Raw genomic sequence first — 16,047 nt, 5'->3', positions numbered from 1 at the left:
ACCTGTATTGTAGATATTTAACACCTGTATTGTGGATATTTTAACACCTGTATTGTAGATATTTTAACACCTGTATTGTGGATATTTTAACACCTGTATTGTGGATATTTTAACACCTGTATTGTGGATATTTTAACACCGGTATTGTGGATATTTTAACACCTATATTGTGAATATTTTAAAGACGATCATTAACCCTTATTTTAACACCTTCATTGTGGATATTTTAACACCTGTATTGTAGATATTTAACACCTGTATTGTGGATATTTTAACACCTGTATTGTAGATATTTAACACCTGTATTGTGGATATTTTAACACCTGTATTGTAGATATTTAACACCTGTATTGTGGATATTTTAACACCTGTATTGTAGATATTTAACACCTGTATTTGTGGATATTTTAACACCTGTATTATAGATACTTTAATCAATAACTTCAAACTTTGTTTCTGGAATGTTTAATTTCACATATAAAAACAAAGCAAAACAATTACAGGTAAAATATAATATAAAGTTTAAAAAAACCCATTTCATTCTCCATCTGAAAATTGAAACACAAAAACTTTTTACAATAGCTCGGAGCATCTGAGACTACAAATATGTTGATAATGTTGTAGACTGTACAAAAGATCCAGACAAAATTAAATGTTTCTCGCCACTTTGCCCTCTCTAATTATATAAGTCATTAGTCTTTGTTTAATATTTTAAATTGTTGTATAGTATGGTTTTAGCCCCACAGCTAATTCCTAGCTGTGATTGGTAACTGATAATTCCTTATTAATCACCACTAGCCTTCAGTGGTTCAAAGCTATGGTAAATGCAACAATAAAGTATTTGTCACCAGGTCTGGATGTTTTGCAGATATGTGGGATGTTAGCGTTTCTTTATGCTTGAATGTTTGCCAACACATATCACACTTGAACGAGCGCTCATCAGAATGACATAACATGTGACGTTTAAACGCACTGTCGTTCTCGCACCTTTTGCCGCATATATTACAAACAAAACGCTGGTCGTTACTATGGTAACAGAACATGTGCCGACTCCTGCCACTGTTGGTATGGAAACTTTTACCACATTCAGAACAAATGAATTTTGGAGCTGTTGGCATATTTCGCCTCCTAGGTTTACAGAAAGGTGTACCATCATACCCTCCCATAGCTAACTGGCTCGCACCCTGACTGAACATTTCCTTGCTCAATTCCTCACCCGGAATATGCTGTTCTGTGCCATATGAACCTATTCAAGACAAAAAATGCCATTTTTAGAAATGTTTTCAGTGCCCCGAATTTGGTATTCAAAATTTCAACACAAAAAGTACCATCTAACAACTACAACAGTATTTTAGGGATGCTTTCACTAAAAACGTCTGTAATCCTGTAGCATGACATGCATAATTGTAGCTGCAATCATCTCCATGGTAACAGCTTGCCTCATTTATGGCAGAGGAGGTGAGCATTAAGGTGGTACTTATGTTTAAACCTATGGCCACAGATCTCACAGGCAAATGGTCGTTGGTCTGTGTGTCTCCTCATGTGGCGTGTCAATGTACTTTGGTTCTCACAGCGCTTGCCGCACACAGCACAAATAAGACATTTAGCATCACTATGGTAACGCAATTTGTGTCGGCTTTTCCCACTTGCACTCTCAAAAACCTTTCCACAGTCCTCGCACACAATTTTATCACCATCAACAGGAACGTTATCGAGAGGTTTGCCCTCAGGCATGTGGGGGACTTGGTGGGATGGGAAGTGCATCTGTAAGTCGGCCCTGGTGGCAAACGTAACCTTACACAACAGGCACTGATACCCACCGCCTTTGGTTACCGCGGAAACCGGAGGTTGTGGCATACCTACACAACACAAGAAAAATTGGATAAGAAAAATGAAGATCTTTTCTCCAATAGCTGATCGAAATTCTGGCTTTTATTTGGAGATGATGCCGAAATAAATTAAGAAAGCCAGTAAAATAGATTATATTTTGAGCAAAATAACAAAAAGAAACAACCTGTGTAGCTAACACGACCAAAATAATAAGTCATGCAAGTTTGAGTAATGCTAAATATCCATCCATCTTTCCAGAATAGAATTACTCTTTATTATACAAATAAATTCAAATATGTGTGTTTTACTACAGTGCAGCAACTAAATGAAAACTGTAATTCTTCTACAACAATACTATTGCCTACGTCAGTAAGAATGTCAATGTGGCATACAACACCGAGTCCCTTATACAATACCACCATACAACAACCTGTGTAAAATGAACTGATGACTTTTCTTATTAACTGTTATAGAGACTGGTGGTCCTCTATCATCCTGATTTGTCGTATCAAAGGTTTAAAAAGACTTGTCACCCTCCAAACATCTGTGTGGAAACCATTTCCGAACATGTACAGCATCAATTTTACCCTTTTTATCAATTGGCATCATCATGACATATTGCTGTATCTATAATTAATGTGCCAATTCCACTAACCCTCTTAAAAAGCAATACATTTGAAAGGTGAACATATTTGTAATATTGCTGATCTCTTTAACTGTATGTTGTTTTTATAAAAGTTTAGTGAGGGTCAAAAAATAATACATGATCAATGTTTAAAAAAAGAAACTTTATTAAAGGCTCAGGTTGTTCTTAAAATCTTTGCCTAAATATAGCTCATCTTTTCAGACATTCACCACTTCATCTCTTTCTGTAGAGTATCATACAGCTATCCATTAATTTTACTTAAATCTCTATTTTTCAACAAGCTCCTCCTAGAAACATTACAATACATTATTATGTTCATTAAACAATCATGATTTTATAGTTAATTAAACAATCATGATTTTATAGTAATCATTCAAACTGTGGTCATCAAGGGCTATTTTGTGTGTTTATGAACACTTGATTCTCTGCTGTTAACATTAAAACTGCTGACACTGAGGACTGTTTTGTACGTTGACACTTATGATTCTCTGCTGTTAACATTAAAACTGCTGACACTGAGGACTGTTTTGTACGTTAACACTTATGATTCTATGATGTTAACATTAAAACTGCTGACACTGAGGACTGTTTTGTACGTTAACACTTATGATTCTATGCTGTTAACATTAAAACTGCTGACACTGAGGACTGTTTTGTACGTTAACACTTATGATTCTCTGCTGTTAACATTAAAACTGCTGACACTGAGGACTGTTTTGTACGTTAACACTTATGATTCTCTGCTGTTAACATTAAAACTGCTGACACTGAGGACTGTTTTGTACGTTAACACTTATGATTCTATGCTGTTAACATTAAAACTGCTGACACTGAGGACTGTTTTGTACGTTAACACTTATGATTCTCTGCTGTTAACATTAAAACTGCTGACACTGAGGACTGTTTTGTACGTTAACACTTATGATTCTGTGCTGTTAACATTAAAACTGCTGAAAACTGCTTAACACTTGTACTGTGTTTTTGTACGTTAACACTTATGATTCTGCTGTTTAACATTAAAACTGCTGACACTGAGGACTGTTTTGTACGTTAACACTTATGATTCTCTGCTGTTAACATTAAAACTGCTGACACTGAGGACTGTTTTGTACGTTAACACTTATGATCTTTGAGGTTCCACTTGTGCTTATAAGATTTCCCACACAAATTACACAGATATGCCGCACATTGTAGTGACTACGCTCATGGATTTTTAAGTTACTCTCAAACGGGAACATTTTGCCACATATTTTACAGGTGGGACATTCTGAAGATCGATGAAACAGTAGCTGGTGTTTATAAAATTCTGGCTTTGTACGGAACACCTTGACACACTCCAGACACGTAAAGCTATGGTTTGGGTGTACAGTGTGGATGTGTACTTTAAATTCCTCCTTATTTGGAAATGTAGCCCTACACAGTGTACACACTACTGCCCCTATTTTGTGGTTTTCTTGGTGTATTTTTAGTCCATCAAGAGAGAAGTACACTTCTAAACACTCTTGGCATCTGAACATTTGACTGACCCTCGGGGTCACGTCATCTTGACCGCGATCTGTGGTTGGTACTTCCCACACTCCTGTTGAAAACAAGATAGCACTGTAAATCATTACAGTTGGCTTATTTAACGTTTATTTGTTCTACATAGTAACACAAAGAACTGAATATGTGATAAACTCTCTTTTCTTTATTGAACAAAAATGAATAGAACTCTTTATTTAATGACAAGGATTATGAAGCATGCACCATGTATACAATCATAACAAAAACAATTATCAATTTTATGTACAACCCAACAACACCTAACATGGCTCCACCACATCAGGAGATACTGTAACATCTCAGGTAACATCTGACATGGCCCTACCACATCAGGAGATACTGTAACATCTCAGGTAACACCTGACATGGCCCTAACACATCTGTAACATCTCAGGTAACACCTGACATGGCCACATCACCTCGATGGCCCTACCACATCAGGAGATACTGTAACATCTCAGGTAACACCTGACATGGCCCTACCACATCAGGAGATACTGTAACATCTCAGGTAACACCTGACATGGCCCTACCACATCAGGAGATACTGTAACATCTCAGGTAACACCTGACATGGCCCTACCACATCAGGAGATACTGTAACATCTCAGGTAACACCTGACATGGCCCTACCACATCAGGAGATACTGTAACATCTCAGGTAACACCTGACATGGCCCTACCACATCAGGAGATACTGTAACATCTCAGGTAACACCTGACATGGCCCTACCACATCAGGAGATACTGTAACATCTCAGGTAACACCTGACATGGCCCTACCACATCAGGAGATACTGTAACATCTCAGGTAACACCTGACATGGCCCTACCACATCAGGAGATACTGTAACATCTCAGGTAACACCTGACATGGCCCTACCACATCAGGAGATACTGTAACATCTTGGGCTAACACTTAACCTACAATTAATCTTAAGTGGTTCACATTAATTTCTGATACATGACCTACAATAGCAGACCATCACCATTCAAGAGAAATAGTTATATAGTTTTCCAAGTTAGGCTTGTATAGATATCCGCTATTGCAGAGTCTACCTACATCAATATATCATGATGTACCAACTGGCCCACCTAAAGCAACTCTTTTTATACGAAAGTCTACATCTGAACCATCAAACTTAAGTTTGCCAGCCAGAACAGCGGTGTTCTTTAAGGTTGTGTAAATGTTTGTACGACCTGCCACAATACTGACAAACAAACGGGCGGTCATTAGAATGACATCTGACGTGAGCCTTTAAGTAACTCATAAAGTGGAATTTTTTATCGCAGATATGGCAGGAGAATCGTTCCGTGCCATGACTTTTTCTATGTTTGTCCAGAGATTTATCCGTAGAGAAATACGATGAGCAGATATCACACTTAAATGTCCGCCTATCCACAGGAGGGAGCGCCGAGTAAACCTCGCTTACATTTACCGGCCTGCACCCTGACAAAATAAAACAAAACAGATTCAGAAACCAAAATATGCTACTTAAACAGAGAAACTAAAAGATATTCTTAGAATAACTATCATACATTCCCCTTAATACTGTCAACATATTATATTCACAGTCATCTTAATTTTCTTAGTCCAGTCATTCTGACAACACAAGTTATCTCTATACATCACCTACATTCTCGGCATGAATATCAATCTACATTGATTTTCCTTATCCCAACTCCAGACCGTTACACTATCACATACTATCAACATCCATCAGACTACACACCCTATACATCACTCCTGATAAATGTTTGGTCCAGTATTTTGTATTGGTCCTCGCGAGGTCTGAGACCAGATTGTCTGTGGGATGTTCTGCTGTGATGGTAGTACTGTCGAGGTTGTGGGTTGTAATGGCAATGTGTGAGCAGCTAGGGAAGTCTGGAGACTAGCAAAGTGTGGAATATTGGGGAAGGTCTGTGACGACACATTTGACCCTGGCAGAGCACCAAGTGTATCACTGGGTACCAGACACTTGTGGGTCTTCAGGTGATGCTGCCACTTGTAAGATTTTCCACAAGTCTTACAACTATAGGGCCGAGTGGACAAGTGACTATGCATGTGCACCTTTAGGAAACTATCGTACTGGAAACCCTTGTGGCATATTTCACAGACAAAGCGATTCACTCGATGGCTCTTGTGGTGTTTCTGATATTCCTCGGCTGTAGAGCAGTATGCACCACACTCTGAACACTGCAACACCAGGGAGGAGGTTGATTCTCTACACACAGCGTTTCCTGTACAAAATAAGACATGTTCTTGTTTTACTTCAGTCTGCCAAGGAAAATTCAATCTCTAAAATCTAGCAATAATTACACAAAATATCACATATCTGAACAATGTCAGGAACACACATGATGCAAACCTGAAGAAAATTCTTCTGGGTAAGGTCTGTTTTCCTCCAAAGAACCATGAACAGAGAGTTGATCTAGACTAATGTGTTAACCTTGACCAAAGGGTTGACCTTGACCAATGGCTTGACCTTCACTTAAAGGTTGATCTTGAACATATATGTTTGGTGTGACCTGTGACTGGTTTGAAGTCACATGGACCAGACGAATATGCTCTTTGAGTTTGTGTTTATGCTTGTAGGCTTTTCCACAGATCTGGCACTTGAAGGCACGTACACTTGAATGACAACGCATATGTCGCGCAAGATTGCTCTCAAATGGAAACGCTTTGTTACACAAGCGGCACACAAATTTACAACTGTGGTGCTCTTTTTCATGAGCTGCTAAAGCCTCTTTGGAGCTAAATAGCACACTGCATATGAGACACTGAGCCATGGTTGCCACGCCCGAAGGTAGGCTGTCCTGATACACAACATCACCATCACTAAGGTCACCTGTACAACAAACAAACACAACCGTCAGATCACTTTTTTGTCTTAACTATCCTTCATATATCCAAAAAAAGTTGTAACAGAAATTCAACATAGTTTACCCAAAACTTCATTGTCCATGTTCAATGTCAATGTCATATCTTTGTGATGAGCACTGTTCTAAGGAAAATTTATCGTATCATATACACCCTAGAACCTGTAACCATGTAAACATCACTGTCAACCAAGCAAACATACAATCAAGGTTTCTGTCCTAATACCATGGCAAATCTCCATAACCAAGTACACCTTCAACCAGATATCTCCCTGACAGAAACGTCCAGAAATGGGAAAAAATCGATTTCCAAGACCGTGCTTAGCATGTTAAAGTATAGTCACTGCTTATTATGTTACTGTATAGCATGCTCAGTATGTCAAAAACAAGAAAATTATAGTTTATTTACTAACAACACCAACAACAACAGTTTACAAAACAAAAAAGTGAACACTGGTGATATTACCGATGTAGGATATTACCGATGTAGTTTTGAACACTGGTGATATTACCGATGTAGTTTCAATAATTTGCCATAGACCCAGTTATAATTTGTTTTTTGTTTTGTTTTATTAATTGACGTCCTATTAACAGCTATGGTCATGTAAGGACGGCCTCCCATGTATGCTGTGTGTATGTTGTGCAAGGTGCGCATTTTGGGAGACTGCAGTATGTTCGTTTTTCTGTCTTCTTGTATAAAGGAACTGTTGCCCTTTTTATAGTGCTATATCACTGAAGCATGCCGTATAAACCATTCACCGTAGTTAGAGCGGATTATTCTAATTTAGTGAATCCGATATCTTTACCTAGTATGCTGTATTACATAATGCTGAATAACACACTGCTAACATCACAAAGCAACTTCTGCAATGTTTGTAACATATCACTTCCTTACCAAGGATCTATACATTTTTATTTCTAAATCTAGTGTTAAAGAGTTAATTGTATTCATGTTTTTTTACATTACACAGAATGTTCGGTCATAAGACTGATGAAGGTCACTAGATTTGTGAAGGTCAAAGAAGTGATGTCGGTCACACAGGTTTAACTGTTGTCCTTAGCTTGTTGGTTATAAGGACATATAGACACATGGTCCTTCAGATTCTGATGGTGTTTGTAGGATTTCCCACACACTGGGCACACATACGGCCGGTCTTGTGAATGTTTCTTCATGTGGGCTTGCAATTTGCTTTCAAATGGAAATATTTTCCCACAGATATCACAAACCGGACAAACAGTATCTGATCTATGGAATAATCGATCATGGTTATTTTGACTAGGGTATGACTTGAACCCTCGACCACACTCAAAACAAAAGAATTTATATTCATGACCATGACTACTCTCCATGTGCATGCGCAAATTCTCCTTGGAAACGTAATTAGTATGACAAAGCAGACAGTCGTATTTTGTTGGACCCTGAATGTGAGTTCTCTCATGAGATTCGAGATCAGCCGCAGTAGAATAAACAATACCACATTCTGTACAAGTGTACGCAGACTTATCAAACAGATCAGATGACATCTCCTTATCAAATGTGCTGGATTTGATGTAATGTTGCATTGTTTCATCTATAGCATCGGCTTTCATCCACATCTCGTTGAAGGAACTAGTCGAGGTTTCAGGAAGTGTCATCAAGTCCATGGAGGACTTTGGGAGTTGATGAGATTCATTCACTAACGACATCGAGTCCTGAGCACCTCCAGCTCCGACCAATGTTCTTGTGTTAAACTGATTACCTAAGGTAAAACAAGAAATCAACTTTCAGGTATTATACTTTATTTATTTAATCATTTGTAATTGTGATACATGCAACAGAATGATAATTCTACTTAAAAACAATATACAAAATGATCAATTCAGGCTCTGGTTTTTTATAGGTTTCTATCTAATCAAGTCTATAACCCCATAGACACCTCCCTTTCAAACATCAATGTCACACCCATCATCCGCTTGCTCAGACAGCTACTTTACATGTACACCTGTTCACCGGTCCAATCTTATATAACCAAAGTCATGTAAATACCCCAATCAATACCTAACAAATCCAAATCTGTTGAAGACGCATCACATCAGCAAATGTCAAACATCAGCAAATAATGCATTAACATATGAAAACGTGTGTCAAGGCCCCATCAAGTCAACATCACACAGAGACCAATCACATTGGCCCAGATAAACAATGATGTAATTTGAGGTTATTTTCATACTTGTAAGTTTTACCACAGATTTTACATTGGAATGGTTGCTCAGTGGAGTGTGTTTTCAAGTGGATCTGAAGTTTACTGTTGAAGGGGAAAACTTTCCCGCAGATGTGACACACGGGGCACTCCGAGTTATTGCCGCTATGAAACATTCGGTTGTGGGACTTGTAAGCCCAGTAGCCTCTAAACCCTCGTCCACATTCATAACATAAATGTTTAAACTCATGACCATGCACCTGAATCATGTGATTTTTTAAGTGTACTGCAGTTAGAAAGTTTTCATAACAAACACGGCAGCGCCAGTCTTCGTTTCCAACATTATGACTACGTTGGTGTGTAACCAAATCGTCCAATGAGGAGTAGACTATGTTGCAAGTTTTGCATGGAAACGAAGAGCCACTCGTCTGTGGTAGAAGCAGATGTCCTTCATTTTCTGAGAAGGGTTTACCTAAACGAAACAGAAAAAGACAGCTTCAGTCTTAAGCAGTGACAGTAGAGAATAGCCAACTATATCATGATGGTTCTAATGTCTGACAACAGAAAAGGAAAACGTTTCCTCACATACAAATAAAACCTAGTTCATTATATAACACCCCATACACAGGACTGTGTCAAGCGTTCAGATGTCACATCAATGTCACTATGACAACTGTTCTAATAAGTACAAGAAAATTGTCATAAAATAACGCACTAAACATCCAAGCATGACATACACTTGGTCCAGAAAACAAGTGACTAAATATTCCAGATCAAATATGTGGATTGCATACGGGTAAGTTCAAGTAAACAAACTTATCATGAATCTTGTGTCTCATCAGATATACAAGATAAAGTTAGTAGTTTCCAACATTGATCAACACGACATCCTTTATCAAACCATCCACTGGTACAGATTCAGATATGATGGTCTTATTTCGAAGGTGGTTTACAGCGATTGGACTTTAGGTGCCATTTTGATTTATAGGTCTTGCCACAAGTCTCACAATAAAATGGCTGCTCATCGGAGTGACTTTTTAAATGTATCTGTAAGTGACTCTCGTAAGGGTATATCTTGTTACAGAACGAACAGGTCGGGCACTGTGTGGCATCTTTACGGTGGAATAAACGATTATGGGCATTGAGACTGGAGTAAGACTTGAACACGCGGCCACACTGGACACAGAAATGCTTATAATCCGCGCCGTGCACCTGTACAAGGTGCTGCTGGAGCAGCATGATGTTTGGACAATCCAACCAACACACCCGACAGCGCCACTCCGGCACTGACTTGTGAATACGCTCGTGTGATATCAAATCATCTTGATTTGAGTACGCTATATTGCATGTGGTACAGGGGAAGTAACTGCAGCTTATGTTCTGTGCCACGACGGACTGCCCATCCTCCCATCCACTTTGGGGGTCATTGAGGTTACCTAAATGAGACAAACAAATTCTGTTTAGGAACAAGTCGGCACGAGTTTAACTCCATCTCATGCAATGTACACATAACTATCATAGTTCCAACTTACTATGAAAATCCACAAAGATAGAAGAAAAGAGATCATATAGTGTTGTCAGTTGTTGTGTTTGTATTGTCCAACTATTCTTTTCATGTCTGAAAGCATGCTCTTTAATGTAACACCAGAATTATCCTTTGCCTTGAAAAGCTTTTCACATCAGGAGATTCCAGTTACCAGTACCTTATTGAGACCAAAATAATGACGACACACAGGTATAAGGATACAACCATAGTAATGACTTTCATCTTATTCTTTTATACCTGCACTGAACAGTCACTATCAGCTGGACGGGAGACTTATGGACTTTTACCAATATCTATAATATGGGTTTTGAACAGAAAATGTTTTCCATCGGCTTCAAAACCCTGCAATGCTTTTCTGTATAAATAACCAAGAGTTTTCACTGCTCTTTATATTCAAACCAAGATAATATGGCCAGATAGTGACCAGAATGTGTTCAATTAGATGTATGACCAGTTAGCCATTAGGCTATGGTCAATTAGTCTGTGTATTCAAACAATGATGTACTTTCAGATTGCGCTCGTGTTTATACGTTTTCCCACAGAAAACACAAACATAGGGCTGATCTGACGAGTGTTTGCGGGAGTGGATCTGAAGCTGGCTCTCATATGGGAACACTTTGCCACAGACCGGACACACGGGACAGTTTTTATTGGCACGGTGAAGCATGCGCTCATGGGCATTAAATGTGGAGTAGGATTTAAACGCTCTTCCACATTCAAAACAGAAATGTGTGAAGTTATCGCCGTGAGCCTGCAGCATGTGCCTGGTGAGAAGTTGGAGGTTTTCACAATTTATTAGACACACCCGACAACACCATACATCGGTGCCTATGTTGTGTGACCGTTCATGAGACGTCAAGTCCTCGGGTTTTGAGAAAACAAGATGGCAGATACGACAGGGATATGAACTGCCTTCGAAGAGTTGTGTATCCTCTTCTGACCCCCCTGTCTGTGGGTGCTGGTCACCTGGACAAAACAAATAAATTAGGATCAGACTTGATACAGAAATATGACACAGACTGTTAGGTCTAACTCTATAGGTATCTTAGATATTACCTGGTAAACTTGGGTAGGACTCAATACAGACATTTTACATCTTAGATATTACCTGGTAAACTTGGGTAGGACTCAATACAGACATTTTACACAGACTGTTAGGTCTAACCCTATAGGTATCTTAGATATTACCTGGTAAACTTGGGTAGGACTCAATACAGACATTTTACACAGACTGTTAGGTCTAACCCTATAGGTATCTTAGATATTACCTGGTAAACTTGGGTAGGACTCAATACAGACATTTTACACAGACTGTTAGGTCTAACCCTATAGGTATCTTAGGTATTACCTGGTAAACTTGGGTAGGACTCAATACAGATATATTACAGACTACTTAATTTATATCTGTAACCACCTAAGATATCCAAAGTTTTCTACACATTTAAATACATCAGCGAACACTACCTTATAGGTGCCGTTTTACTAGGTTTTATGAACAAAATATTCACATTTCATATGATATGTAACATGACATTCCAACAACTATAAATCGAAAACCTCATTCTTTCTTAAATGTTGCTTTCAGTAGTAATCAAGCTATTTTTAATGACAAATGATATCAAAGGATGTCTTTTCTACTTTGCATGCAATTAAAACTTCACAATTGTTTTTTTTTTTTTGTTCGACTTATCCTCGGACTAGTTAGTCAGAATTAATACAGTCATACAATTGACACTACAGCTGTGACCTTCAAATAAGTGAACGTTTTCTACCACCATGCTGATGACAATTTGACAGCTTTGTCAAGGACAGTCTTAATTGGTTACTGGTTTCTGCAACCTTCTGCAGATTTAACAAGACCTTCACAACGAGAAAACCCTACAGCTGTGTGTCTTTAAATTTGCCTTTGTTTTGTACGACCTTCCACAATGGATGCAGACAAATGGCTGCTCCTGAGAATGACACTGCTGATGTGTTAGAAGCTGGCTTCTGTTGGGGAAGATTTTACAACATGTTGTACATAAAGGACTTTCTATATCATCTCTGTGAAACAGCCGATCGTGAGAGTTGTAACTGGAGTACGACCCAAACGCCCTTCCACACTCAAAACAGAAATGTTTGTATTTGTCGCCATGGTATTGGATCAGATGGATTTTGAGTTTCTCCGCAGTCTGCCAGTCAGATTTACACAGACGACAGATCCATTCCTTGTTACCAACATTATGAGAACGCTGGTGTGATATCAAATCCTCAGCTTGTGAAAACACTAGATGACAACTCAAACAGGGGAAAGAGTTGTAAGTAATCCCTTTACCCAGTTGGCGGCCATCTTCTGGATCTTTTGTTTGCTCGAGTTCACCTAAACAAAACAAAGGAGTGTGGATCAGAAACAGCTCAACACCATTTCCACAAACTAGTGTCTACCCTCCTAATTCTTAAAGCCAACACAATTTAACTCATTCACTTCTGAAAATTTAAAATGAACTCCTCCTGTCTTTGTATTAGAAGAGTTTAAATGTGACTTTAGGGGTGTACAAGTTAACAACAATTGATGAAACCATTGCCTACCTCAGAGCATCAGTCCTGTTAGTATTCACAAACAAGCCTGTTGTCTGACAGCAAGCAGCCAATAAAATATTTTGAAATGAAAATCTAGGATGGCATTATTGGCCGGCCCCGGCAGTTGTGGCGAGTCATGTGCCATTTGTATTTATACGATTTCCCACAAATCTCGCATGTAAACGGTTGATCTTGAGAGTGCGACTTTAAATGTGTTTTCAGGTGACTTTCATTACAATAGATCTTACAGCAGATTTTACACACGTGACGCTCTACATCAGGTCTGTGGAACAGTCGATTATGGGCATTATAACTGGAATACGACCTAAAGGCCCTACCACACTCAAAACAGAAATGACTGTACTGATGACCATGGGCATTGACAAGGTGAGTCTTAAGGTCAGCGGAACTGCCAAGGTCAGCTAAACAGACATTACAGGTAAAGTCATCGATACCGATGTTGTGTGATCTCTCGTGTGATTTTAAGTCATTCGATTTAGTGTACACCAGGTGGCAGTGTTTACAAGGAAATGAACTGTAGCTTGGCAACTCGGTAAATCTGTAGTTGTCTCCAATACTCGGCTGTTTGTAGTTTGTGCCTAAACGAAACAAATAAATGGTATCAGTGACCCAGGAAAAATAACAGAACCAAGGAAGACATTTTATAGGTGTTAGGGTTTTAATGGAGTCTGAATATTACAACCCTAGTAAGTAATGACTACATATTCAATTTACTAACTGCACCTTTATGAATGAATTGATCCCAAACTAACATAAACATATATACACTTAAAGATGCTCCACCGCCGACAGAGCATAAATGATATTAATCATTGGAACAATAATTTGTGTTTAATTGTGTATATATATGCCTAATTAACACAAAAAATAATATAAAATAATTTATTTCGCCTTTGGTACATGCGCAATCAGCACTTAATTCCTTATAGGATATAGTGTCAAGGAATTTTTTCGGGATGCAATTAATTATTTTTCATATTTTTAACTTGAAGTAAAATTAGAAGCTCAAACTTTCAATGGTGGTAATGGTGTAAAGTAAGTAACTTTTGTAACTGAAGAAAAATACTAAATCGTCTGCTCCTGTTTTTAATAGTGAAAAAATACCATTTGTCAACGGTGGAGCATCTTTAAACTTATTTATGTACATTCAGATTAAGATTGATAACGTAACTTTCTGTATATCATTTGCTACAAGTGTAGTAGAACTCGCTCGGTTCTCCCTCACTGACCTATCCAACAGAGAAAACTCTCCGACACCATTGATACATGTCTCTACCGTTACTTTTACATGAGTAAACTTTATAATGCTGTAAGTTAAGTTTATATTTGCTTCCCACAAAGTATTAAGTTGCTTTCAGTTTTGTTTATATTTGTTGTTGATACTGTCACACATATGAGAACAGGTGTGCTGTTTTAAGTTACGTTTATATTTATAAGTTCTCCCGCAAATTTCACAGAAGTACGGCTGGTCATCTGAATGTTTCTTGAGATGAACTTGTAACTGACTGTCAAAGGAGAAAATCTTCCTACACACAGTACAGATGAGACTCTTCGCCTCAGGACGATGGAACAAACGATTGTGGGCGTTTAGGCCCCAGTCTCCTGAGAAAGCTCGTCCACATTCGAAACAGAACTGTTTATACTGATGGCCGTGGGTTTGTAGCATGTGTCTTTTGAGTAGAGAAAGACTAGGGAAGTTGTGGAGACAGACATGACACCTCAAGGTGTCGCTAGCTACATGACAGCGATTATGGGATATCAAATCTTCTGCCTTTGAGTATACAATGTTGCAGAGATTACAAGGGTAGCCATCGTCCTCCTGGTACGCTCGCTTTTGGACGGGCTCACCTAAACGAGATAAATAAATTTTGATCAATTGTTGGACTCTACTTTAGATAATATTTTCGGAGAACTAACATCAGATATTTTATCTAAATTGCACCTGATTTCCTCATGCAATGTAATACATTGAACTTCCCAAATAACAATGGACTATCTGTAATTACATCACATTACTTTTTATTATAGAAAACAATACAAACTCGATACACTTTCATCATATCCAATTTGACACCACCTTATACAGACTGTAGGTATGGCCATCTCAATACAAATTCAGACCTCTTTTCATCATAACCATTTTAGATTTCAACACTGACGGACGAAGTTTAAACCTTCAGAGCCTGAAGATGAATTGGGGTTTCAAAATGCAATCCAAACATCCATTTGTATGTACATTATAACTATGATGATCCCTGTGAATGTACACAGTTATGAACTTTGAGATTCCATTCATATTTATATGTTTTCCCACATACTCTACAGAAATAGGGCTGATCATCAGAATGTCTCTTTAAATGGACTTGTAATTTACTGTCAAACGGGAACACTCGTCTACATATAGGACACACAGGGCAGTTCAGGTCTGCTCTGTGGAACAGGCGGTTATGTGTATTAAAGCTCGAGTAGGATTTAAAGCCACGACCACACTCAAAACAGAGATGCTTGAACTCCTGTCCATGCACCTTGACCAAGTGGCCCTTGAGTTGTACTGGGTTATGACAGTCTACCATACAGACACGGCAGTGCCAGGCGTCTGTGCCGATGTGATGACATCGACGATCGTGTGTAGCTAAGTCGTCGAATGAAGAGAAAACTATGTTGCATGTACGACAGGGAAATAAACTGGATACGGGATTCAACTGGTCATCATCTCCGAAAACACCTTGCTGGGGTGTACCTAAACAAAACAAAAAAACCATCAGTTCTCCCCTGGAAACTTTAGCAAGACTCCCATCTTTGTAATAACAGATTGTCTATTGTTACTAGTTCCCCTGGATATG

The 16,047-nt window shown here is 38.5% G+C and overlaps 1 protein-coding gene across 36 annotated transcripts in view; it reads right to left on the bottom strand.

The window, feature by feature from the left end:
- The window catches only part of LOC138329648 (protein sister of odd and bowel-like), a 108,772-nt gene that overhangs the window by 67,944 nt on the left and 24,781 nt on the right, over window positions 1–16,047 (bottom strand). The window contains exons 5-6 of one of the 36 annotated variants that reach the window (XM_069276819.1): window positions 5,752–6,259; window positions 5,335–5,468 (exon numbers count right to left, since the gene is read on the bottom strand). The exons of 20 other annotated variants lie outside the window; for them this stretch is intronic. In XM_069276819.1, coding sequence (XP_069132920.1) covers window positions 5,760–6,259 — 500 coding nt within the window. In that variant the 3' untranslated portion in view covers window positions 5,335–5,468; window positions 5,752–5,759. 15 more of the 36 variants (XR_011209484.1, XM_069276839.1, XM_069276841.1 and 12 more) reach the window with 15 other exon arrangements.

The sequence above is a fragment of the Argopecten irradians genome, chromosome 8 (assembly GCF_041381155.1).
Source record: "Argopecten irradians isolate NY chromosome 8, Ai_NY, whole genome shotgun sequence".
NCBI classification, from domain to species: domain Eukaryota; kingdom Metazoa; phylum Mollusca; class Bivalvia; order Pectinida; family Pectinidae; genus Argopecten; species Argopecten irradians.
The sequence above is the reverse complement of the archived record's forward strand: the minus strand, read 5'-3'. Positions and strand labels throughout refer to the sequence as shown.